The 27,192-nt window shown below is 41.0% G+C and overlaps 1 protein-coding gene across 1 annotated transcript in view; it reads left to right on the plus strand.

The window, feature by feature from the left end:
* The window catches only part of TP53BP2 (tumor protein p53 binding protein 2), a 73,833-nt gene that overhangs the window by 10,933 nt on the left and 35,708 nt on the right, over positions 1 to 27,192 (plus strand). The window contains exon 2 of the mRNA XM_066618709.1: positions 22,594 to 22,741. Within this exon, the coding sequence (XP_066474806.1) occupies positions 22,594 to 22,741 (148 nt within the window). The remainder of the gene's footprint in view (positions 1 to 22,593; positions 22,742 to 27,192) is intronic.

Raw genomic sequence — 27,192 nt, forward strand, 5'->3', positions numbered from 1 at the left:
CTCGCTCTTCCATATGTTGCAGAAATGTGGGGGTGCGATTGCTGCATAGCAGCAATGAGAGGGTGAAACACTTTAAAAATAGTATAGCATTTTTGTATGTCTCATTTGCCTATTTTTATGTCATTATCTCAGGATTGCCTTACCTGTTACATTTTAGATAGGTTACAGAGCCATAGCAAAGGCATAATCACAAAAACTGCAAGAAAGTTTTTATTAGACAGCTGTGCACTTTCCCCTCTAAATTTCAGGTGTGATATGGATGCACATATTCTTTAAAAAAGACCCGCTTCAAATGTAACTGTTTAGTAACTTAGGCTGCAATTCTAACCCATTTTCCAGCACTGACATAAGGGCAATGCAGCTCCAAGGTAAGGGAACAAACATTCCCTTTGAGGAGGACTCCGTGAGTGCCATCCAACTGCAGCACACGTTCCACTTGCACAGCTATGCCAGTGCTGGAAAGTAGGTTAGGGTTGCGCCCTGAGTGCAGTGGGTCTGCCATATTATAATAAAATGTAATATGTACGAGTGTTTGCAAATGGTGTTTACTCAGACATAAACCTATTGTGTTCAGCAAGACTTGGACTGTAAACCTGTTTTACTCACCAGAAATAAACACCTCTATTAATGTGTGAAGCAGGTCTTAAAAATATAAACAATAGTAAATTCAGTTGTGGTTAGTGTCCTGGACAGGTCTATGTGAACTTCATATTCTGTAGCTGGAATATTATCAAGCTGTAGGACTGACAAGCTCAAAGGTAGCAGAGTTCTCCTTTAAGTTTTTATTAAAGGCTTTTTCATCAAAGAGTTTGTCTTGTGCTGTAAGCAGATCCATTTACTTTGGGCTGTTTGCAATATACAATTAGTATCACAGTTGGGCATCAGATTAGGTGCTGCAAATAATTAAATGTTAGATCTTTTGACATCTGTAGGAGTTTGTTCAAAGGACAAGAAATCAGAATTCTGGAGCTTTGAGTACATGTAAGTAATTTAATATGATGTTCGTCAGTCAACATGAAGGCAAGACACTGTGGGGAAAATACTTAAATGGATTTAATTTACACAGGAGGAGTGCGGCTTTTAATAGTGGAAAATGATGCATATCACTGTTGAATTCATATTTTGAATATAATGCTGCCTTGATTTATATTGTACTATCTTGCATACTGTTATGGGAAAAGGTAAGAACTTGGAAATGACTCATATGTAATGCAAAATTTCCAAGGACTTTAAAAATAACTTTTGAAGATTCAGCATGAGATTCTGTTGGGAGTTGGTGCTAGTTTCAAAATTTTCAAAACTGTGCCTTTGCATAGATAGGTTATTCAAGCACTTTTTGCCCCAAAGAGTCCGATACACTAAATAAGCTTTTAATATATTTGTCTCATCTTGGTAAGTTTTGTTAAAATATTGCATACTATACAAATTTTGTAGGTAAATGAAAAATATTACCAGTGTGTTTGAGAAATAAATGAAGTACTTTTTGTGCAACATGCAAGCAACAGGAAGACATCCTTGCCACAGGATATTGTAAGAGCTGGTATATAAATGTTTAAGGAAGGATTAGATAGTTAATATAGAGATATATGTTAATGAAGATTACTCATTGTGATTGCTAGCTATTCAGCATGAAATTTTTTTTAGTTTATTATCTGCCTTTCACTCATGAATCCTGAGTGAAGCTAACATGCAAAAGCATTAAAACCATCATAAAAACCTAATCAGAGGGAAACCCGTCAGTAGCAACTGCAGTTAATCACCATACGAACAAGAATATTTTTAGAGCCTTCTTTAAAACAGACAGAGTGGGAGTACCAAAAACCTTCTGCAAGGGGTTCCAAAGATGGGGGTGCAAGAGAGAAGGATAGTCCTTATGTATGCAATCTAATCTTAGCCAGTGATGGTGAGCAGAGCCTTTTCTGAATATCTTAAAGGGTTGGTCAACTTCTATGGCAGTATCTCTTACAATCCTGACATATTTGTGAACTCTTCTGTTGCTGCTGTGGAAAGATCGAAAATTAAGCTAGTTGGACTGTTGACCTGACCTACAGTGGTAGTTCTTAACATGTTCATGGTAGGTATAGTGAACCCTTGATTTAGTGGGCCTCTGAAATAATGAACTGTTTCTAAGATTCCAGAGGTCTGTTACACCCTACGTTCTGGAGTTCCCTTGGCAATGCCAAAGGAGCTCTGTAAGATAGTTAGGGTTGAAAAATGCTGGGGGCAGGTTTACCTGCTTTCCTGCACTGATATTGGAGTTGCCACTCCCCATTTTGATCTAGAGCAGGATTCTCAAAGAATGGAGATGCTTCCATTTCTACAGCCACTCTGGGAACGCAGAGTTCCTCAGAAAGTTAGTTCTACTTCCTAAAGCAGTCTCAGGAAAGGAAATACCTCTATTCCTAGAGACTGTGGTCCCTAACCCAATAAAAGCGCAAGGTTCTGCTGTGTTTGTAGTGACATGAGATACAACTTATTGTGTGTGTTAGTATCCTTCAGTCTCGGAAGACTATGGTATCGCGCTCTGAATAGTGGTTCTGGAACAGAGAGTCCTCTCCTGTGTGTGAAGCCTGGGTAAAGTAGGTATGGAGGATAGGCTGTCACCCATGCAGCAAATCCCCCCTCTCCATGTCGCTGAAATTGTCCAGTGGAAAGGCAGAAGCCAATATGGTTGGTTCCAGTGGCTTTGCAGGAGTTGCCAGAACGTGACTGTGTTCAGCCATGAACTGTCCCGTGGACTCCGGCTCCGGATTTTGCCTCGAGGTTGACACCTGAAGCCTTTTCCATAACTGGATGTAGTCCAAGGCAGTGGAGGTTTGGGATCAGAGTTTTCCTTCTCTCAGATGAGCTGCCTTCCCAGACTATCAAGTCCCATCTACTCGGTGGCTGTTTAGTCGCCTCTTACAACAAGTACAGCCAAACCGAGGGCCTAGTCTTATCCTCAGCCCCCAGGGGAACTTACTGTATGTAAGCTAGATAACCCAAGTAAGAGCCAAAATCTTGTGTGTGTGTGTGTGTGTGTGTGTGTGTGTGTGTAAATTCATCAGATGCCTACTTACTGTTTTGGATATGATGGCCTCTGTGCTTTTTATATTGTGTGATAAGTACAGAACTACTATCTGTATTGTGCCTTTTGAAGTGAAATGAAGAAGGATGAATTTGGATTGATTTCAGTAAATACTTTGCAGTAGGAGGAAACCAAAGTTATTCATGTTAAGTGATGTTCTTGTGAATGTCCTTAATCCATGAATATTGTGTACATTTCACTTTCTGTTTCTGTATGCAGAAAATGAATAGTTATGAGTAAATGTGACGAGTAACTAGACTTGCATCTTAATGCTACACTGATGGCAAATGAAATCTCAGACAAGATTTTTCTTGCTGTATGAATTCCTCATTGGGTTCTCATTAGTCACTTTCTATAGTCATTCATGGAATTCTTTCATGGGTGAGATAACAGGATAGAAACCAGTTAATGCTGTGTTAGTCACTTCATTAGCTTTTTCTATTTTTGAGAATTGCAGTTGATTCTAAATTACTCACACTGATATAACCACTTTGTTTTGCATTGTTTCCACCAAGTCATATTTTGAAATTCTCGAATAACAATGCTTACTTGAGATGGGATGACATAGCAGTAGCTTCCCCCATCCTCCCTCTATCATTTGTTTGGACTGAAGTATCAGGAATAATTCAGACGAGTTGTGTCAATTGGTTGTACATAACTCATCACTTTCAAATGGATAGATGAATACTAGTCTGTAACAGAACCGTATATATTCTGATAAGTACATAGCACAGCTGATTAGTGCCAAAGGCGTTTTGAGATCCCAAAAGCAGGTGTACGCCTTGGTGTTTGTAGCAAACATGGTAACTACAGTCCATTGTATTTGGAAGTTGCCAGAAATGTCAGTAAATATGGACTTCCCGCTATGTGATAAGAGAGAACCACCCACTTTTGCTTTTGCCCCCAATTTTCCCTTCTTACTTTTGCTGAAAGAATAGTTTTATGTAATTGATAAGCTTCACAGTGGTGATATTTTCCTTGAACTAAGTATGTTGCAGCTATTACACTGGTTCTGTCAATGTAGTTAGTCTAATACATAATTGTGTTGGGAACGTATGTTTTTATTGTGAAAGACCAACAGGGCAACTATTCTTGTAAAACACTTAACTGGGATTTGTGAAGGTAGCTGGCTGTTGATCTATTGTAACTTATTATAGGAAGCTTAATGGCATACCTAGAAACAGATGCTGATGTAAAACAATGATTTTTTCCTTCTCCCATTCTTCCATTTGAAACATTATTTTAGAATTCTCCTTATGATTCTGATAACTTTAGGATCAGTTGTGAATGCTTGGCATTGGAGGTGTAGGTTTCCTCCTCTGCCTTAATATTTCAAATTGGTGAGATTGGTATCTAAAGAAATTTGAATCGCTAATCTGTGTGGGTGCAAAGCAAATTGTTATGGGTGCTGTGAATCTGAGCTTTAGTTCTGGAGTTGTCAGCGGTTTTTGTTGATTCAAGGTGCCTACTGTGTTCAGGAGAAGAATACTTATGTATGATACTATAGGATTTTGCTTCTTAAATAACTTTCACTGTAGTTTTGGTAGCTTCTATCTGGAGGCTGGAGGCTACTATTTAAAACCAGTTCTGATTTTAAGTATTTCCCTATCTGTCCAATACTTGCCTTTCTTGAGAAGCCTGTCTCTTTGTGAGTGGATGAACTGAAAAATACTTGGAGCTTATGATATGTCTTCACTAGCATAACACATAGAAAGGGCCTATATTCTATGTTAGGCCTTGTAGTGTTCTGAGAGCTGTAAGTGTGAAACCTGTTCTTGAGGAAAAGAAACCAGAAGTAGTCTGGAAGATTCTGAAAAGAACCTGCTTTTAGCACAATGAATACTAATTCTACAAGCAGCTGCTGATGCAGAGCTGAAAGCTTTCTGCTTCCCTTCACTGAGCATCTTAAAGTAAGAGTTTTACTGGAACAGACAAAACATTCAGCATCTTGTTTTCAGACTAGCTATCCCAATGCTGCCTGCAGCAGGACCTGAAAGGCAGTATCAGTGCCCTACTGTTGCTCCCAGGGAACTATTGTCCGTATCTCTGATAATGGAAGTTCCATTATCCAGTATTGATAACTGGCACACTCACAAAGAACTAGGCCGCTTAACAGCTATTTTCCTTTAAAGTCCTGTAAGCTATTGGCTCTAACCACATTCCATTGCAACAGATGCATAACTAATTTAGGACTGACACAGTTCACTACCAATCACTGTCATTGGATGACTCTAAATTGTTGTGAGATAATAGGGTAGGAAGATGGAGTTTCTGCTTCTCCACACCATGCATTGCTTTATGCACAAGCTTGCAAAATCCCTGTGCAGTGCAGCTCTCAGTGGATGACATGATATCAATGTCAAATATCCTGCCCCGTTGAAGAAAAGGGTTGCAGACCCTAGCTTTACATTTAGGTATATTAAATCTCAGTTGTCATTCTCTGGTACAGTACTGTGGTCTTGTAATCTACTTTTGTGAATTGCATAGAATTCTGGTATAATGGAAAATGCTACCTAATGAACAAAGTAAACAATTTTATACCTATTAAGTTTCACTGGCTTTTTGGTTGATGCACCCTTCTTTCCAATGTAAGTTGTCTTGTGGCTACAGTGATAATAAGGGTAAATGGAGGAAGGAAATTCAAATCAAATGATTCAAAGCTCTGCAAAGCAAAGAGCTGGATTCAATGGAGTGTTTTGAGTCATGGTGTTTCAGGGTGCTTTGTTAAAACAGCAAAATGTTAGACTTACTCCTGTGGTTTTTTAATAACTCTTTGCCAAACCTTGGGAAATGAACCAGTGTATGCTGAGTTGTAAGATACTCTAATCAATAAGATTAACTTTAGCTATCTTGCATAATTAAGTTTGAAAGAATGTTGAGTTCTAGGATGGAAGCTTTATTTGTTGGAGGTTGCACATCTAGGACTTAGTTGTGCCACTGATTTCATGCAGCCTTAAGCTATACGCTTCGTGTTTTAAAATAAAGGATATATTTTTCTTAGTGATGTTTGGAAAACTGAGTGGTGAATTACTACATAAAAGAAGGGGAGCAGTTTACCTTAACACTGCTTTTTTCTTTGAAAACAGCACCCCAAACTTGTTCTTGTATTTAAGAACTGATTCTATCTTGAGCTGCCTGCCAATACATTTAGGACAATGGTTTTCAAACATTTTAGCATTGGGATCCACCTAAAACAAAGTTTGATTTTACCAGCTGCTCAAGACTCTGTGGCTATAATGGTGATTGGTTAGCAGTTCTCCCTCAAGCAGTAGGTTGTTTAACCCTTGATGCGCATAGTCTAATCAATACTTGTCAGTTTTGTGAACCACCAAAAATCAGGTTGTGACTCACTGGTGGGCCACAGACCCACAGTTTGGGAACTGCTGGTTCAGGGTTTCTTCTGTACTCAACTTACTGTAAACCCAGAGTGATAAAACCCCTATTGTACTTCTATACTTCTTGAAGGTAATATGCCTTTTAAAGACATTTTATAGCAGTTTAAATGTTTAACCCTAGTTAACTGCAGTCTCTTCTGTGTTGACCTTACAGAACTGCAGCCACGGGAGGGGGAGAAGAGAAGGGTTGCCTGTTTAGGCATGTTTTAGGCTTCCTTGAATTTTCAGTTCTTATTTCAAATAAATCTTTTGCCTTTTCATTTCAGAGATAAGGAAAAAATGTTCTATCAAAATTCTGTCCAGGTACTCAGTAATAAGTAAAACTGCACCTATCTTCCTGTGTTCTGGCCAAAGATACTAGGATGAGTGAAACACATTGGTGCACCTGAGAGTCTCTTCCCAGTATTTACTCAACTTACTAAATAAGCCTTCATTTAACTATAAATTTCCATAGAATCACAAAGTCATCTTAAATAAATCATAATCTTAATCAAATCATATCCATATAGCAAATGTTAATCAAATACATTATCAAATGTACAGCATTGTACTTTATTTGACCTATAACATTCTCTACAGCAATGGTTTTCAAATTTTTAGCACCGGGACCCACTTTTTAGATTGACAATGTGTTGGGACCGACTGGAAGTGATGTCATTAACCTGGAAGAGTTGTCATGGCCAGAAGTGACATCAATTGAGGCTTCAAGCATAAGCTGTGATCAGCCAAAGGTTCCATTACGCAGTACACTCTTGCTGTTATTTTGCATAGCTTGGAATTCAAACATTCCAACTCAGAAGTCAAAGCGGAACACATACTTGAATCCATATCCAAACACAGGCCCCTCTTTCCAGCATTCCATCTTCCCACCTATTCAGGGCAAAGCACCGTGCCTCTCTCTCATGGGAGCCCGCCCTGCCCAGCAGCTCTGTACCCTATATTTTCAGTGGCAGCTAAGCTAGATGCTATGTGACCCACCTGAAATTGGCTCATTCCACCTATTGGGTCCCAACTCACAGTTTTTGTGAAACCTAACTAACTGTTAATTTGGAATCCTTTCTCTTCCATGAAAGAAAGGTACTTTGTTTGCACAGGGGGTGGGGGAATAGGAGCTCTCCTTGCTATCTCCATATAATCCCAAAACTCTCAGATCACCCAGAACACGATTTTTAAAGGAACAAACACTTCAAGAGTAGTTTATTAGTGGGGCAGAGAGGGGACTATTGGGAAGAGAGCGTGGGGAAGTTTACTTCCATCTCTCCCTGATGATACAACCCCCATTCCATAGTGCATCTGACAGTTTTTAAAGACAAATGTATTAAAGCTTATTAAAATGCATTTTTATTTTAGGTATGCCTAATCTTTTGCAACAGTCTCAAAATTTAAATAACTACACATTAGATTACATATTTATGTTTTTGCTGTCTTCCATCTACTTAAAGTATTCTTCGTCATAAAACCTTGGCTGCTGACTTTCCTCTTAATCAGTTCTGAACACCTATGCTATAGTTTCCCTCCACATTAACTTCATGGGTTGGATCCTAAAGAGTCCTTTCACCAGAACAATGAAACTTTTGGATACAACTCTGTTCCTAGTGTTACACTGATTCCAGCTTCCCGCTCTCCTTTCTTTCTTTCATCCTTCTCCCATCTCTCCATTTCAAGGACTATTTCGTTCTTGCACATCTCTCTTTGTGTTTTTTCTATGATAATAGATGTCAAACCTTTTCAAAGGCCTCTGGTACCAAGACTTTCCTAGACACTCGCATGACCTGTTCTGTAATTTCTGCTACAGCTCTCTTATGGAGCTACATCATCCTATAACAAGCTCGGCCCTTTTTGTCTTTGTCCCAACTGCCCTTGAGTAAGAGATTGCAAAGAGAAGTGTTAAAGAGTAATGAACTTTTGCTACATCTTATTGCAGCGCCTTGTGTTATGGCGATTATGAAAAGTGCGATTATGAAAATGTACAATTGTGTACCTTGCAGTTGAAGATATCTGTATAGTGGTGTTTCACCCTGGGGTGACATATTTCTGTGTGGATTCCTACCTGGAGGTAGATAGGAGTGAGAGTCATTGTAAACCAATCCTTGAATGGACTGCATCAATTCTGTATTTCATATAGCACCTGTTGTGGTATTGATGCTTTATTTATTTAAAAGATTTATATCCTGCCTTTCCGAAGCAGATGCCCAGTGCGGCTTTATAAATGCTTAAAAGCAGAATGAGAGTTCTGAAAAAACAATGGCATAGCTTGATGATAATGATAGCTGCTCCATTAGGAAAAGAGTTACTTCATGTGTAAGGATTTGCGAGCATGTTCTGATGTACAGCATATGGTTTAAAGATCATATGCTGTACATCAGCCTACAGGTGCAGGCTTTCTTGCCTTTTCTCTGTGAATCTTTTTACCAATATGTGTTGACAAACTAAGAAGGAGAAAGAGCTGAAACCCTGTGCAGTGTTACTGGTGTCAGTAAACCAGCACCAGAGTGAGTACTGAGTAGGGCAGTTACCATTTGCTCTGCATGTTCCACTTTTCTTGCAAACTTTAGGTGATATTACTTTTTCATTACTTAAACAACCAGGTGGTACATCTGTAAAAATTGTAGTTGGGCTAGAATGTTATACTCTTACCTGAAGTTCAGAACTTGCCGTGCATATGAGCTCTGTTGGATAATATTTTCACATTGCAGTGTTCCAAGTGAAAGCTGTAACACTTAAACAACTTACTGTATGTCTGGGTAAGTTCATAAGAAATTTGTGCATGCCAGTAGCCAGGGCAGGAGGTCTGGTCTAGAGGGTAGAGCCTCCATTTGCCTGAAGATTAACATCCACAAGGTCGCCAGTTCGAGGCCACCGGCACCGTGCGACCTTGAAGCAGCTGGCAAGCTGCAGCTGAGCTGTTCCATCTGCTCGGAGCGTGGGAGGATGGAGGCCAGAATGTTAAACCAGATCGGAGTGTAACATCTTGAATGTGGTGGTTCTTGAAAGAGAGAACCTTCTTTCAATTTGTAAAAATCCCTGCGTGGATTTAATAAGCCTGCCTGTGTAAACCGCCTTGAATAAAGTCTTGAATAAAGACCAAGAAAGGCGGTATATAAATACTGTATATTATTATTATATTATAGCCCCCTAATAATTATGGTGCTGGCATGGAGAGGTTTTATGTAATCTCTCCCAATTATTTGTTTATCTATTTCAACTTTGCAATGTTAAACAGTTTATACGATGAACACCTCCATGTGGAAATTTGGTAAACCTTGAATGATTGGTAGTATTTGAACTAGCACTTGAATAGAAAGCACTGAATCTCCTTTCCGTAGCCTTCAACATATGTGTATTTCAAACAGTTGAATTTTTCATAATAGCATCTCGTAGAGTAGTTGGCAACCTTCAGTCTCGAAAGACTATGGTATCGCGCTCTGAAAGGTGGTTCTGGAACAGCGTCTAGTGTGGCTGAAAAGGCCGATTCGGGAGTGACAATCCCTTCCACACTGGGAGCAAGTGCAGTCTGTCCCTGGTCTGTCTCCCTGGCTATGGGCCTTCCTTCTTTGCCTCTTAGCCTCAGACTGTTGGCCAAGTGTCTCTTCAAACTGGGAAAGGCCATGTTGCACAGCCTGCCTCCAAGCGGGCCGCTCAGAGGCCAGGGTTTCCCACTTGTTGAGGTCCACTCCTAAGGCCTTCAGATTCCTCTTGCAGTTGTCCTTGTATCGCAGCTGTGGTCTACCTGTAGGGCGCTTTCCTTGCACGAGTTCTCCATAGAGGAGATCCTTTGGGATCCGGCCATCATCCATGACCGAGCCAACGCAGGCGTCTCTGTTTCAGTAGTGCATACATGCTAGGGATTCCAGCACGTTCCAGGACTGTGTTGTTTGGAACTTTGTCCTGCCAGGTGATGCCGAGAATACGTCGGAGGCAGCGCACGTGGAAAGCATTCAGTTTCCTCTCCTGTTGTGAGTGAAGAGTCCATGACTCGCTGCAGTACAGAAGTGTACTCAGGACACAAGCTCTGTAGACCTGGATCTTGATATGTTCCATCAGCTTCTTGTTGGACCAGACTCTCTTTGTGAGTCTGGAAAACGTGGTAGCTGCTTTACCGATGCGTTTGTTTAGCTCGGTATCGAGAGAAAGAGTGTCGGAGATTGTTGAGCCAAGGTACACAAAGTCATGGACAACCTCCAGTTCATGTGCAGAGATTGTAATGCAGGGAGGTGAGTCCACATCCTGAACCATGACCTGTGTTTTCTTCAGGCTGATTGTCAGTCCAAAATCTTGGCAGGCCTTGCTAAAACGATCCATGAGCTGCAGGAGATCTTTGGCAGAGTGGGTAGTGATAGCTGCATCGTCGGCAAAGAGGAAGTCACACAGACATTTCAGCTGGACTTTGGACTTTGCTCTCAGTCTGGAGAGGTTGAAGAGCTTTCCGTCTGATCTGGTCCTGAGATAGATGCCTTGTGTTGCAGTTCCAAAGGCCTGCTTCAGCAGGACAGCGAAGAAGATCCCAAACAAGGTTGGTGCAAGAACACAGCCCTGCTTCACTCCGCTTTGGATGTCAAAGGGGTCTGATGTGGAGCCATCGAAGACAACAGTGCCCTTCATGTCCTTGTGGAAGGATCTGATGATGCTGAGGAGCCTGGGTGGACATCCAATCTTGGGGAGAATCTTGAAGAGGCCATCCCTGCTAACCAGGTCGAAAGCCTTCGTGAGATCTATGAAGGCTATAAAGAGTGGCTGTCGTTGTTCCCTGCATTTCTCCTGCAGTTGTCTAAGGGAGAATACCATATCAGTGGTGGACCTATTGGCTCGGAATCCGCACTGTGATTCTGGATAAACGCTCTCTGCAAGTACCTGGAGCCTCTTTAGTGCAACTCGGGCAAATAGCTTTCCTACAACGCTAAGGAGAGAGATGCCACGGTAGTTGTTGCAGTCACCCCTGTCGCCTTGTTCTTGTACAGCGTGATGATGTTTGCATCCCTCATGTCTTGAGGTACTCCACCTTCTCTCCAGCAGAGACAAAGGATTTCATGCAACTCAGTGACGATGATCTCTTTGCAGCACTTTAGGACTTCAGCAGGGATGCTGTCTTTTCCAGGTGCCTTGCCAAAGGCAAGGGAGTCCAGGGCCACGTGAAGTTCTTCTAGGGTTGGTTCACTGTCAAGCTCCTCCAGCACAGGCAGGCACTCAGTGTTGTTCAGCGCTTCTTCGGTGACTACATTTTCTCTGGAATATAGCTCAGAGTAGTGCTGCACCCAGCGCTCCATCTGCTGCGCCCGATCCTGGATGACCTCGCCTGTTGCAGACTTCAGAGGGGCAATTTTCTTCTGTGTTGGACCTAGGGCCTGCTTGATACCATCATACATCCCCTTGATGTTGCCCGTGTCAGCTGCTATCTGTATCTGGGAGCAGAGTTGGAGCCAGTAGTCGTTAGCACATCTCCTGGCATTTTGCTGGACTTTGCTGTGAGCAGCTCGGAGGACCTGCAGGTTGCGCTCACTGGGACAGGCCTTGTATGCTGCTTGAGCTCTCCTCTTTTCCTCAATGACTGGTGTCAACTCCTCAGAGTGGGCTTCAAACCAGTCTGCCGTCTTGTTGGTCTTCTTGCCAAATATGGACAAGGCATTGTTGTAAACGGCATTCTTGAAATGTTCCCATCTGTTGGATGCGTTTGCATCGACTGGGCCTGGAAGAGATTCCTCAAGCGCTCGTGCAAATTCCTCCACATTTCTCTGATCCCGGGTCTTGCTCGTATCAATGCGAGGTCTTCCTTCCTTTTTTGTGTGATACAGTCGCTTTGTTCGCGGTTTCACTCTGCTGCACACCAGCGAGTGGTCGGTGTCGCAGGCAGCACCCTGATAGCTGCATGTGATCTTGATGCTGGGACGGCTGGAACGTCTGGTGAGAATCAGGTCGAGCTGGTGCCAGTGCTTTGATCTTGGGTGTCTCCAAGAGACTCTATGTTGGGGCTTCGTGTTGAAGAACGTGTTGCTGACGCAGAGACCGTGATGACAGCAAAACTCTAGCAGGCGTTGGCCATTTCCGTTCATCTTCCCAGTGCCGAACTGACCTAAGCAAGTGGGCCACGAACTGTTATCAGCACCAACTGTTGGTGCATCTTGTAGAACCTCTCTGAATACTGTGCAGTTCTGCTGGACTGTAGCCATTTACTGACCTTATAACACCACTTATAACTACCATGGCTGAGATGGCAGTGGAACCACAGGATCTGTTTTTAAGAAACATTTCAGTACAAAGTCAGTGTGTGGATCTCATGCAAGTAGTGAGACAGCCGAAGTTTAAGATTGCTGCATTTACAATCCCACTTTGCACAATTGTCATTTGGATGGGCTAAAACTTTAAAACAGCGGTTCTCAAACTTTTAGCACTGGGACCCACTTTTTAGAAGGAGAATCTGTCAGGACTCACCAGAAGTGGTCATGACTGGAAATGACATAATCAAGCAAGACAATTTTTAACAATCCTAGGCTGCGATCCTACACACACCTACCCAGGAGTAAGTACCATTTACTATCAGTTGAAAGCATATACATAGTAGCCTGTACACAGTACAGAGCTGTCACATTTCCCCAGATGCAGTCGCATACCATGTGATGATCAAGTCTAATATATTAAAAATAAAATACTGAAATTGGGGACCCACCTGAAATTGGTTCACAACCCACCCAGTGGATCCTAACCCACGGTTTGAGAAACACTGCTTTAAAGCATTGTGCAAACTGAAAAGTGGTGCATTAACAGAGCTTCATAGTAATTGCAGAAATTGTGCTTTGCTGACTTTGTTCTGTTTCAAAATAGTATTGATTTCTGAATGCTGACAATGTGCATTTTTGACAGCATATCAGGTATGCAGGTGAGTGTGGTGTCTCCTCTGAGTACAATCAGAAGAACTGCATCTGTGGGGGAGGGAAGGGTTTGGAATGACATAAATAATGCAGTCCAAATGCTGGTGGCAGGACTGTAATGAAATCTGCCTTTTTGTTTAGTGTGACCTCCCTATAAGATGGTTTATTGGTTGGCCCTGGAAAGCTGAATAGCCAAATCACAAAGGGTTGGACTTGAAAGGGGAAAGTAAAATAATATGACAAATGCAGGGTGCTTGGGTGGATAGTAGGTGCCTAATCACAGACATTATTGGATAAGATTTATGCTGTTTTGGCTTTTGATCCAGTTCTGGAACTGAAACTGCCTTTGGCTGCAATTCTGTGCACACTTACTGCCTGGTAAGCCCCATTGAACTGGGACATTATGTTCTGGTGGTTCTGCTCCTACCCAATTAATCAGTTCCAGAGGGTGGCGATGGAAGATCATTGTTCAGTCCCATGGTATTTATGCTATGGGAATTTGCAAGATTTTAATCCTCTGTGCTGTTAAATATCTGTATGAAATGTCTGGGGATGTTCAGTGTGCTTCTGAAACCTTGCTGAGTCTCCATTTTGCACCTGGCTTTGCCTCTTGCTTCTATTTTTGTACTTGGCTCTGGTTTGTGGACCTTGTGTTGTAATAAAAAAATCAAAGTAGACCCCACAAACCTGTGCCCACTACTATGCCTAGTACAATATGGATAAGAATGCAGAAATGCAGTCTTCTTATGTAGCCAGGTCTGTGGGCTGATGGCTCTAGTTCAGGAGTGCCTGAGTACTCAAATGAAGGTCTGGATTAAATATTTTACTTTTACCTGGGTATTTGTCTTGTTTTTGCAACACATCTTGTTCAAACTGTCTGTTTGGCTCCTTTCCCAGACCTGGGTGTTTCTGGCTTTTTGATTTCAAGCACAACTCCTTCAGAAAGCTTTATTTCAATAGACAGCTGGCCTCACCAGTTTGCTTGCTATATTTGTTTCTAGTTTGACTTGAGCATAATTGGTGCCATATGAATTGGTAGTTTTTCTAGATTCGTGTCCCTTTTTTGTTTATTTTTATAAAAGGAGAAAGGGACTTCAGTGCAAGTTAGTATTGCTCAGTTGGCACGTTCTGAGGACCTAAATGAAATGGTAGAAAACTTGTAAGAGAGGTGGTATCAAGTTGCTATAGCAGCTTCATTAGCAGGCATATTTCTGATGGCCTAAATAGAGATTTCTCTCTAAATCTATCTCTAAAGTTGTGATCTTGAAGTTGGTGTTAAGAGAATGAGGTGTAACCAAACCTTGCTGCTTTGCAGTTTCATTTCAAGTAGGAAGGCACTGCTGAGATCAGATTTGCGATTTGATCTTGGGAGGCTGACACTGATGTCTTAGATGTGAAACTGATTATGAGTAATTTAAAATAGCATAAATCAGAATGCCCATGTCTCTGACTGTAGTATATCATGGAGATATAATTTTTCTTTTGTTCTCCCGAGCTGTTTGGGGATGATGGTGTAGTGGGGGTTGTGTATGCATGTGAGTGATGGGGGAGCACTTTAATTTCAGAAGACAGGATATTTCTTACTATCAAAGATAGCATTAACAACTTATATAATGCAAGGAGATGGCTATGCCTTGGGGTGGTGTTAAAAGGCCAAGGATTTTATGTCCTGCTGTGGGACAAATAAAGGGGAAAAAGCTCCCGGTCTATTCAGTCCCAGAATAATTGCAACCATTATGCTGCACTTCCTACTGTACTCCACCTACTATGCATCATAACTTCCTTTCTCACAGTTGTGGCTGAATGCCAGAGCAGCTCAAATGGGACCCATCTGTGGTAACTGAGAAGGCAGGAACATATGCTGATCATAATGTAGGTAAATGCTAACTTTTCTATTCAGCTTGGTCTTAATATGGTAAGCAGCTAGCTATGAAATGATACAAAATATGTGTTTCTTTTTCATGGGCTAGTTTTGTATCACTTGCCTTAATTTGTAAATACTCATATAAAACTGTTGAATGCCCTGAATAACTGAGAGACTTACAGAATCTCTTCTGACTTGATCTATCTTTCTTACAGCAGAGAACTCCCCCAATTCCCCTTATTTAAAATTGAAAACTACTTATCAGCTAGCATGAAATGCTGTTTTATCAGAAGAATAAAACCCTGCTATTGTACAGTCTGGCTTTTGTCATTTAGAATGTTGTAGTTGGGTCAGCAGAAATAAGGGAAATGTTTTAGCTGTTTGAGGTCTGTGTGTGAATATGTTGCATCTGTGTTTTCTGGGATCAGGTATGATGAACAGTATGGAAAACGATTTAAATTCTTTTGTTTAGTAGAAACTCTGACTTTTGAAATATAACTTGGCTGCTACTGTTTATCTCCTCTTTCCCCCTGCCAACTTTCAAAGCTTTGTTTTTGCTTGGAAATATGAACAAACCTTTGTGACTTGTAAAAATTGGTTATTGCCTATGTTGTTTTTTAAAATACATGTATATAATGTTGTCTGAAGGAGGGTAGCTGTATAGAATCAAGATCTTGATCACTTTGATACTGGCTAACACTACCCCAGTATTAATATGTATCATATTTTGAGGGATTCTTTCTTTGTACCACATTGGGTCATCTTTAGAAGCTTTTTTTAAACTTGGCAATTAAATAAATTAGAGATTTAAACAAGTTAAACTGATGTGTGTGCACGCTATTCCCTGCAGCTATTTTCAGTAGTTTAATGTAGCACTAGCTTGAATTACTGATAGACTTCCAGAGTATGATTTGTATATCTTTCTGTTAGTGGGGTGTGGGATCTTTTTGTTGCATAGCTATTACCTCTGTATAGGTACTATGTACATATGTACTATGTTCAGTGTGTAACAAGTGTATGTGTTGTGATGCAGCCTTGTGAAAAATTACTTTTGTGTCTGTTTTTTCATTTGTGAAGGGATGATCTTGCTACAATTAAAGATGCTTTTGCTATAGGGGAGAATACCTTCCCATGATTATGCCATGATTTTTAACCTTGTTAATTCATCTTAACTCTGTATTGTAGGATTTTTGATACCTAAATAAAATGACTGGACCTTTTTCTTCTGGTGTCATGAAGAATTGTTCAAAATGTAAAGATTTTGCTTTGAACTGAAGGAGCATTCTGTTCTTTATTGCATAATATAGAATTTTATCTAGATCAGGGGTTCTTAACTTTAGGGATTATAGATCCCTAATGGATTGCCCAATGTGTCCCCATACCTCCTTTGCTAGACTGGCACCCAACAGGCCAGTCCTGTTGGGTACCAGTATGACTTCAGAAGATGCCAATACTAGGAAGTGGTTACCGGCCTCATTGCCTCAGTCCGTATTGATAATGGTGGTAGATTAGACTAACAATTTTTTCAGTTGTTCACGGGGAGAGTTCCATACTCTTGTCGTTTGGTTCCTGAGGGGTATAAATTCCCAAGGGGTATGGATACACCTAGTTAAGAATCCCTAGTATAATCCCTAAATTACAAGCACATTGGTGCAGTGACCTATCTTTTTGCTGTATGTAAAGCACCATCATTCTTGTTGATGGTGCTACATAAATACAGGAGATATGAACATGAGAATATAAGAGCCCTGCTGGATCAGGCCAAAGACCCATCTAGTTCAACTTCTTGTATCTCACAGTGGGCCACCAAATGCTTCAGGGCACACACAAGACAATAACATGATTCTTCAGTTATCTTGGTTTCAAGCCTCTTAGGTCTTTAATTCAGAGCAGCACTTCACACTAGCTGAAATTTCCAAATGAATGTCAAGGGTTCAGTCACTTACAGTTCACAGTAATCCAGTCTAAGATGAAACTGGAACATGTGAGACAGTGACCAAATTTTAACTGCTACAAACATGGGTGCAGTTGGCGCAACTAGTTGAGGCTGGGCAAAGGTGTACTTTGATATTCAGGAGCAACTCTAATCTATGAGACCAATCCTTCAAGGGGAGTTCAATCCCATTCAGAAAAGGTTAACCCTCTGTCAGCAGATGTTCTAACCAAGAGCACCTCTCTTGTCTGGTTTAAAGGTCAGTTTGTTGGCTCATATCCCATCTTATCACTGACCCCCAGACCACAGTCTCCCTAGACTGAGGTGATCTGGAGATGCAGAACTGATTGTCATCTGCATAGTGGTGACAACCAACCTAAACTTTTGGACAATATTCCCATATAGGTGAACATATAATTTAAGATTCTTACTGATGATAAAAATAAAGTGAACCAGAAGATGCCAAGATCGTTCCTAATGCTTTTGGTGTTGAGTGAGAGAGGAGAGCCTATACATCAAGATGGTATAGTTAACAGGGCAAAAATCTGTGTTTTTCTCACCAGCAACATTCCCTGTCACTAGAAACCATGGCTAATTTTAACTTCTTTGATTAGTATTTAATATTTAGTAAATGGTAGCATGAAAGACCCTTTGAAATTACTTTGGGCTTTAAAATACTGAAGAGAAGTGTGACCCTGGTCTTTGTTTACTCTGATACAACTTTGGGCTAAAAAGAGAGACATGGTTTTCACTTTATTTAGTAGCAGTTTTTCAGTTCTAATACTTGTACATGAGAGAATTATGCATTAGTACCTGTAGTAAAATTTTACCTATAATAGCCTGGCAACTCTTAAGGATCCTAGCATATTTCACACATACAGAAACTTTTTCACTAAGAAGCTAAAAGAAAAAATAAACTTAATATAGGATGTATCATGTTTTAAATTATACCTTCCTGTACTCACTTGTTTTTCCTGTTATACCCTTCTCTTCCGGCCCCTGGAGGTGTGTGAGAGCTCTGCTGTACAGAGGATGATATTCAGTAGTGATGCATAAGGGATGTAATAGGCACGTGTAGGTAGACAGGTGTCTGGTTCTGCTTGGTTACTGACAATGGTGAGAATCAGGAAAAGCACTAAGTTGCATCCATTAATTTTCACTTATTCTAGTTAAATCTTTAAGATTCAAACTTTCTTGCTGCTCTCTTTCCCTCCTCAAAACCTATTTACTGAATATTAATTACTCTGCCTGCCTTTATGACAAGACTCCTGTCTGTAGTAGGTACTTTGTTCAGCAAGACTCTTCTGTAATCTCTCTAATCTTCTAATCCTCTTGGCACAATGCAAGTAACCTCCTTTGTTAGTGATTGAATTATCTGCCACATTGTTTTTCTAGATGTGTGGTGTGGTGAACTAGCAATGATGGTGAATTTTACCAGTTTCTGATAGTTGGCATTTTAAATACTCCTCTGCTTCATTTTTTTTTTCACATGTTGACAGTAAATTTTGAGTCAGGAAAATGTCATTGAGCCCATTCCTAGGCTTTTCTGGTAAACCTGTAGACCAGTGGTTCCCAAACTTCTGGAGGGGAGGTGGGAACCATGTAAGTATTTGTGTGGGCAGGGAGCGGGGCAGCAATGGCACCACAGCAATCACAGTGCTGCTGCCACCAGGGGGCTTATTTGGGAGAAGAGTGGCCTCCTGCAGGGTCCTTAACAGCCCCCTCCAATGTCCTCTGGAGGCTTCTATAATCTCTGATCAGCAGCTATTTCCATTTTCACAAATGCTAAAGAGCATTTGCTTTGTTGGCTTCCAGTGCCTTCAACAAATGCAATTGAAAGTTTTCATGTATAACCCCGGTATACTACTGGGAATCTGAGTGTGGATGTGTGTGGGTCAACTAACCTGCCTTTTACTGTGGTAAGTCATTGCCCCACTAAAATAAATGTATAGTTATTGTTACTGCCTCTAAAATCATAATGAAGTGTCATGCCTTCCTTGCCAAACCATGGTTTGTGCTAGTTCTAACAGAACCCAAACGAAAGTTTGAGTTTCTGATGTTCAGCAAATGGTGGCTTGGAGCACCTTCTCTGCTCAGCATTCAAGTCTGCCATGAAAGGCCATTGTACCTGCAGAACAATGGCAATACCTATAACTTGTGAATTCAGAAATCATGCTTAACAATAGTGTAAATTGTGATTTCTAATTCTGGGTTGCCATTCAATAGGAAACTATGTTTTAGTGTGGTATCTATCTGAATTAAATCTGTCTGTAGTAGAGATGTAAAGGCCCGGAAAAAAACTGGAAAAATTCTGAAAAAAACCGTTTTTTTTCCTGGTTTTTTCCTGAAACTTTTTTGTTTTTTTCTGAAAAATTGAAAAAAGAAAAAAAATGTTTCATTTTAACATGATGAATAAAATATTTTATTATTTGAACAAGGTGTTCAAACGTTTTCCAAATCATTTCTAAAAAATATGTATGGTTTCAGACTATTCTAATTTCTGTGCACTGAGGACAAGCAAGTCCTAGGTTACAAACTGAACTCTCCAATTCAAGATGCATTTCTTCCTTTAGGAGGTGCTGCTATTGTCACAAGAAAAGAAAAAGGTTTCAGTTTTGATTTTGCAAGTGGGGAGGGGAGGAGGCATTCTGGGGAGGGGGGAGGCATGGGGAGGGCGGAGAGAGGGCAGGCAGGAGGCATGCCAGGGGGAGGGAGTGGGGAGGCAGGAGGCGGATCCGGTGGAGCTCAGCTCCACTGGATCCTGTCAATTTGTGTAGGACTCAGCGACCTACACCAGGGCTGTCCAAACATTTTGGCAGGAGGGCCACATCATCTCTCTGACACTGTGTCGGGGGCTGGGAAAAAGAATTAATTTACATTTAAAATTTGAATAAATTTACATAAATGAATATATTAGAGATGGAATTTATATTAATGATTGAAGGTCTTGCAATAGCGGAATCCTATAAAAGGCCTTGCACAAAGCAAGGCCAGCCTGTCCTTTGCTGCTGCTGCTGCATCACAGATGTGAAACAGCAAGCAGTGGAGGGAGCCCTCATCCCACAGCTCAAGCGAGAGGTCAAACGGCTGTCATGCTGAGAGCAGTTGCATCAGGCCAGCGCGGGCTCCAGCAAGTCTCTGGAGGGCCAGAGGCTCATTGGAGACTGGGGGCTCCCTGAGGGCCTGATTAGGAATCCTCAAGGGCCACGTGGCCCCAGGGCCGGGATTTGGGCACCCCTGCCCTACATGAACGCCTTTACTGCCGACCTTTTGGTCAGCAGTAAAGTGAGTAGCCCCATCACCAGGCTGCTTTCCTTAACCAGGCACCCTTCTCCCAAGGCACCGCCCACAGCAGGCTGAGGCATGCAGGATGCGGCTGCAGCCATTCTCTGTGCTGCTGCAGCCGCATGCCCCGGGGGCAGCTCCGGATTGGGCTGCCCAACTGATACTGATAATTACAGCTCAGAAAATGATTCTGATTAAATTTCATGCCCATTCATTGAAACTTAGTCCCACTCCTTTCTATAAACTTCCTCCCTCTTCAATTATTTGTATGGATGGGTTTTTTATTTTTATTTAATTCTGTGGAGAGGAAATATGAATTGTTACTTCTGGATTTTTAAAAATTGTTTTGTGGAGATTTTTTTGTCTGTTCCACATAAACTAGTAAACAGTTCAGGAGGTTGTTTCTCCATTTGTTACAATTACAAATACATATTATAAAAAAAGTAAATTCTGTTGGTGATAATTGGATACACTATTTTTTAATATGCTAGTTGTGATAATTTTATGCCAAGTCAAATTGTTCATAGTCATATTTTATGTTCTTAAAGTAACAGAATGACTTTCAATCTGGAAAAGAAAAAAAAGTGCTAATGTAGCATTTTTTAATTTTTCTGAAAATTTCCGTCCGTTCCCCCCCCCCCCCCCCAAAAAAAAAACGGGGAAAAAAACCTGGGTTTTTTCTGAGTTTCAACATTTCTGGAAATTTTACATCTCTAGTCTGTACTGGCAATTTAAAATTATTTTAAAATTGCAAGAGGTATGTTTTTCCTAGTCTATATATCTTGGGGTTTTGCTCTGTTGTCTGAGAAGGAGGCAGGATAAAGTGCCTAGGTTTGGAAACTCTGGTCATGTTTTGTTCGTGGTTGGTTAACTCCAGTTGAAGTTTTTATTGTTAACTTGACTAAAATTCATGATTCCGGCAATTACTGCAGAAACCAAGGTTCAAGATAGCTCCAGGAAGCAACTGAATACTTGTATGCTTAATTATTTAGTCATCTTTAGTTAGGTCATAGCTGGCTACAGTTTACCTAGCATTTCGAAACACCAAAAATGCATAACTGCTGCTGAAATCAGTGCATCTGAATGCGTGATTCAGTTGTGTTTTTGTACCCACGGAAGAAAAAGCCTTGTAACTTGTGAACCTTCGGAGCTGCAGATCAAGAATTACTTTGTGATTTTGTTGAGAGAGCTAGGTAAGGCAGAACTTAAATTTGGAGGGTAGTTGAGAGAAAAGGTTAATTTGAGTAGGTTTCAAGATGTGACCTAAGGAAAATGATGATGGAAATTAAAATTTGAGACCGAGTGGGCAGAGATGTGGTAAACTGCAAAGCTTTAAACGTTAGGAAGAACTGCTTGAATGTAGGGGTAACATTGGAACACAGTTGTATAGGGAAATTTATGAAACACGTATCCTTGAAAACTTTCAAGTAAAGTTAGGTGATGGGGTGGGGTGGGGAATGCTTTCAGTACACATGTTCCTGTTCCAGGAATGGAATTGTACTAGCTTCAGCTGTCTCTTAACACTAAAATTCAGTTCTTCCTGGTTGCCATTGTACTTGGATTCTGTGCATTTTGTAAAATGTCTGTTTGGTCTTGAAACACTTATAATTGGTGTAATTGTGCAATACATAGGGTTTGGACCTCTTAGATTGGTGTTAGCAGTTTTGTAGGTGGCCGGGGGTTAAGAGAACAAGATAGCCAGCAACATCCATATTGCTATTTACAGCTTTATATTTAAACAGATGGCTATTTGAATGTTGCCTATGGAGCTTGTAAGTTTTATTTCTGGAGGGGGGGAGGATGTCATAAAGACATGAAACTATTGTTTGTCTTACTAGTTCAGCTTAATTCTATGTACTTTTTTTTAGGGAATTGGAGATTCTGTTTGTAATTTGAGTAGAAAGTAGTGCTACTGCATACACCATACAGCCTCTGATGTATGCCAAAGAACCACCAATTTGTCTGCCAAAACCACAAACACTTGACCAACAGTGATAATTTCGTTTTGTGCATATTTACAGAAACTTAACCTTGGAGAAAAAGTAATCTTTGAATAGTCTAGGATTGTGGTAGTGTACATAACGTTTGTCACCAAAACATTGTATCCTACAACTTTCCTAACAGTGTCCTGCAACTTGGCTAACCATGTATGTTAACAACAATACCTTGGATCTGGTCTCTTTCAGATGTTTCTTACAGTGTACCTCAGCAACAATGAACAACACTTCACTGAGGTGCCAGTTACCCCAGAAACCACTTGCAGGGATATAGTGGATTTGTGCAAAGAGCCTGGTGAGACAGACTGCCATCTGGCTGAAGTGTGGTGTGGCTCAGGTATGCAAAATGTGATGTTTTTTCTTTGTCAGACACCCGAGTGTGTTTCCATAATTCAGTGCCGGAATCAACATCTTAATTTGTCTTAATATCCATAAAATAGTAGTCTGTGCTATTTTGTTTTAATTTCATTACTATAAAATGAATGGTAAATGTAGAATGTTTGGGTGATCCAATAGATAGCTGTTGGCTATCTTGGCTGCCTGGGTTGAAATGCTCTTCTGTCAGCAAATCAGGAATTCTTTACACAATACACTAACAGGGCTTTCCCTGCATCTTTAATGCAGATTTTAATTCTACCTGGGCTAAACTGTATATGTCTTACATTATTACTGTGCTGTTATTACATTAATTTTGTCTCACATTAACTACACTTATGTGCAGATTCCTCAAGAAAGACTTAAGTATGCTGTTAATTGCTGAGAGAGCACCTTGGCTCAGTGATCTTGGGCATGTTTCTCCTTTAAGTTCTGTAAAATGAAGATAGTTTTGTTTATATAAAGCATTTTGTGCATTTTAAGAGCGGATTATGTATGTCATTAGGAAGGGGCTAGGAGGAGACCTTTTTAGTTTAAGCAGGAGTTCCCAACAATGGCATATGTGGTGGTGCCTAGCTTTTGCACCTGTTGTTGCCTAGCCTCCAATTCTTGTGTTTAGTGGGCTTGTTTTGTGAAAGAAGGGTGTAAAGCAGCAGAGAGTGGTAGATAGAGTTTTTCTCTGCTCTTATCCATACTTCCCCTTTGGTTTCCTCTTCCCTTGAAGTTCAGGTGGCCACTGAGCCAAGGAGAACTGCTGCTTGTTCCCCCTTCAACTCAGGCCGCAATCCTAACCCCTTATGTCAGTGCTTTCCAGCACTGACATAAGGGCAATGCAGTTCTGAGGTCAGGGAACAAACATTCCCTTACTTTGAAGAGGCCTCTGTGAGTGCCACCCAACTGCTGGAAAGCACTTACATAAGGGTTTAGGATTGTACCCTAATTCGGCCTGCTGTGTGAAATCCCTGTTTTAAGGGGTTTCACATTCATTTCACACAGCAGGCCGAATAGCATTCATGATGCCTACTGGGGGTTGAAGTGTTGTCATTAAGCAGGAAGTGACATTCTTAAACAGGTGATGACCAGAAATAAGCCATTTTTCCTCACTTAGTACTCATTAGCTGCAAATGACAAAAAGGAAAATGTGCAAATCTTGATCATATTTTCAAGATGTGGACGAACTCAATTATCATCTGGGCCACACTTTCAGCAGTGACACTTCAGCGCAGCTCAGCAATTGACAGTGGAGCTGGGAGAGCCCAACTATCAGGCAGGCCAGATAGAGCTTACACAGGCCTTGGATTTGACACTCCTGCTCTAAAACCTTAAACAAATTACAGTTCTAATTATATGCATAGCTGTGATGATTCACATCACTTTACTGATAGCATCTTGGGTAAGGTAAGTGGGCATGCATCACCATGTATTCTGTATCAATTGTGAACTTGTTCAAGTACCTTATGAGCTCAATATTTGGCTTTGTTTGCCTTTATTACCTGCTTTAAACAGTTCTTCTCTGGCAGATTGAGCATGGTGGCATTGGCTCGCTGTGGTGGTCTGTCATGCTGACTGAGGTCAGCTTGTCATATTGGCACTGCAGAACCTGTTGAGACATGGATGCAGCTCTTCTGTTTCATTCAAATACTGTTTTTCTGATACCGTGATCCATAGGAGACAGCCTTAAATTTTGAAGCTTTATGATAAGTTTAAAGCAGGAGATATCTCTGTTCCCTGATAAACTCATCCTTTTCCATTCAGTGTTGTCTGTAGTAACGCCAGTCTCCTTATTCTTGATCTTTTTAAATTCAGTTCTGCCATGATTTCCAGAGCGTAAAAGGCATCCCCTTTATTTTTAATTAGTTTGCATTCTCAAAAAACCCACTATGAATCAGCTTGATGATCCTTTTGTAGACCCTCCTTTTCCAAATGATAGTACTTTTGCCCTGTTGTGATTTAGTAGATGAGCTATTTTAGCTGTCTAGACAAATAACAATTGAGGCTGCTTTTTCTGTAACAGTGACCTACTTGCTTATATTGTAAAACTAATCTCCTTTGACAACTCCAGAAATCTTTCTTCCTTAGATTGCTTCAATATGGCTGCAGATTGTTTTCTCCTAAAAGAAACCCCTTTTCTGTTCTTTTTTTACTTTAAATAAGAACATTTCAATGTTATAAAATACTCAGTTGTTCACAGAAGGTGAGCATTTGCATTGGACGTTGAAGCCTAAACACTGGCATAATGTGAGTCCAGGTTTGGGGTTTCGAAACGACATTAATTATCTGAATGCTGAACACGTTGGTCTTTATCTTATAATAAACCAGGTGTGCGTGTGTTTGTATGTTTTAAGTGTTCATCTCCCTAAACAAACAATTGCCCTTAACTCTGTGTTCCAGCTGTCATAACTCACTTGTCATAGCCCAGTATCTTTAATTTTATAGATCTCAGCCTATTGCTTCCTATCTCTGTACATCATCCAGTACTATAGGAAGCCTTATTTGCTAGCTCTGTTGGATGTTATAATACAGTTGATAGGTTGTAAGGAAAACTTCCTTGTATACATTTATGCTTTTTATACTTGTGGTCTAGTTCACAGACTCAAGCTAGGATTTGTGGATCAGGAATGAATGCTGTCTTCCCACCTCCATTGCTGTGCTCCCACCTCCATTTGTACTCCTGGCTGAATTGAAAACTTGCTGATTTGTTAGACTGCAGTTTCCCATGGCATCCGAACTGGATTGAGTATCCTTGTTTGTTTCCTAGTTTGAATGTCACTGGAAACTGTGAAATTTTTCAGGATTGTGGCTGATATGGTGGTACTGTACTTGATTTTGAATCATTAGCATATAGCGAGTGTGGAAACTAGGAATGCAAAGAATCTTTGGCCACTAGTCCTGACTAAGTCAGCTTTCAGACATCTCATTTTGTGAGGGGAAAAAAGGCTGTTTTTACTAAATACAGAAAGCCTGCTATATATGGGGGAGGGGTGTTCTACTGTTATGGGTTTCTTTGGCTCAACCCAGCTCTGCCAGCAATATGTGTTAAACTTAGTAGTTGAACAAAGAAGGAACTGTTGTTCACATGTGCCGATTAATGGAGGGAGATTCCCCTTCACACCTGACAGTGACACCCTAGTTTGCCAAACTGCACCCTAAGAACATAAGAACAGCCCCACTGGACCATAGTCTTTCTATATTATACTTATTTATGCCACACCTTTCAATGTTTGTATTTTCAGTGCTGCTACTAGAAATGGGAAGTATGCTGCTGCATCTCATGAATGGTGACTATGGTGTAGAAGTGAAGGCTTTTGCATCTGCATATGTTGGCTGGGATTAATTCCACAAGGAGGAATGCTGTATGGATGTCTCGGTATAGTTTGTGGCACTTTGCAGCAGCATAGTGAAATAGACATGACAGTTCAGTCTTGTGGATGCAGGGATTGGAACTCCTGTGCCTCATCAGGCTTGCTGCAGCGGAGGCTGGTGGGTGTGCATCTCTGCACCTACCCAGAATGATTTCACTGAGATGGGGCATCCCTGCAGGTGGGGGTGAAGTGGCAACAGCTCTTCTTTATTCAAGAGCTGGGGAATAATAGGGGAATATTTATTGGGGAATAATAGGCTGGCTGGAATAAGGAAAATGGAGAGTTCTAGGAGAGAGCTGCAGATGGCAAATTCCATGCTTGGGTGGTTGGGAAACAGATCAAAAATAAGTCTGCTGATATTGGAATGCCTCTATACAAATCTATGGTGCAACCACATTTGGAATACTGAGTATAGTTCTGGTTGCCACACCTCAAGAAGAATATTGTGAAGGGGCAAAAGACTGCAACCAAAATGATAAAAAGACTGAAACACCTTCCTTACTAGGTAAAGCTAGAATGTTTGGGGGTTTTTTACTTGGGGGGGGGGGAAGGCATTTTAAAAAAGAATGCGACTGAGACTTGTAAAACTATGCATGGTGTGCAGAGTGGATAGAGAGAAATTCCCCCCCCCCTTTCAGACTACTGGAACCAGGAACTGATTGGCAGGAGACTTAAGAATAGACTAAGGAGATACTTCATCACACAGCCCATAACACAGGCCAACACACATTTTGCTTCGTTACACCAATTCCTGGGTATGTTTGGGGTGCCTATGCCAAAAATGGCATCCGTTTTGCCCTATCACGTCTAGTTTTGGAGACACGGCATAGCCTCTTTAGTGAATGGTTCAAGCGGCTTCCTCATGAGGAAGCCTACACCATGGCTTCCTCATGAGGAAGCTGCTCGAACCATTCACTAATGAGGCTGTACTGTCAGGTCAGCAGGGGAGGATAGCCCTTGCTTTCCCGATGGCAGAATGGTACGGGAGCATAGGGAGATAGCAAAAGAAGCAGGCGATCCCAAACAGAGCCAAAGAAGCAGACACAGGCTT

Source organism: Tiliqua scincoides, chromosome 1, assembly GCF_035046505.1.
Source record: "Tiliqua scincoides isolate rTilSci1 chromosome 1, rTilSci1.hap2, whole genome shotgun sequence".
In the NCBI taxonomy this organism is placed as follows: domain Eukaryota; kingdom Metazoa; phylum Chordata; class Lepidosauria; order Squamata; family Scincidae; genus Tiliqua; species Tiliqua scincoides.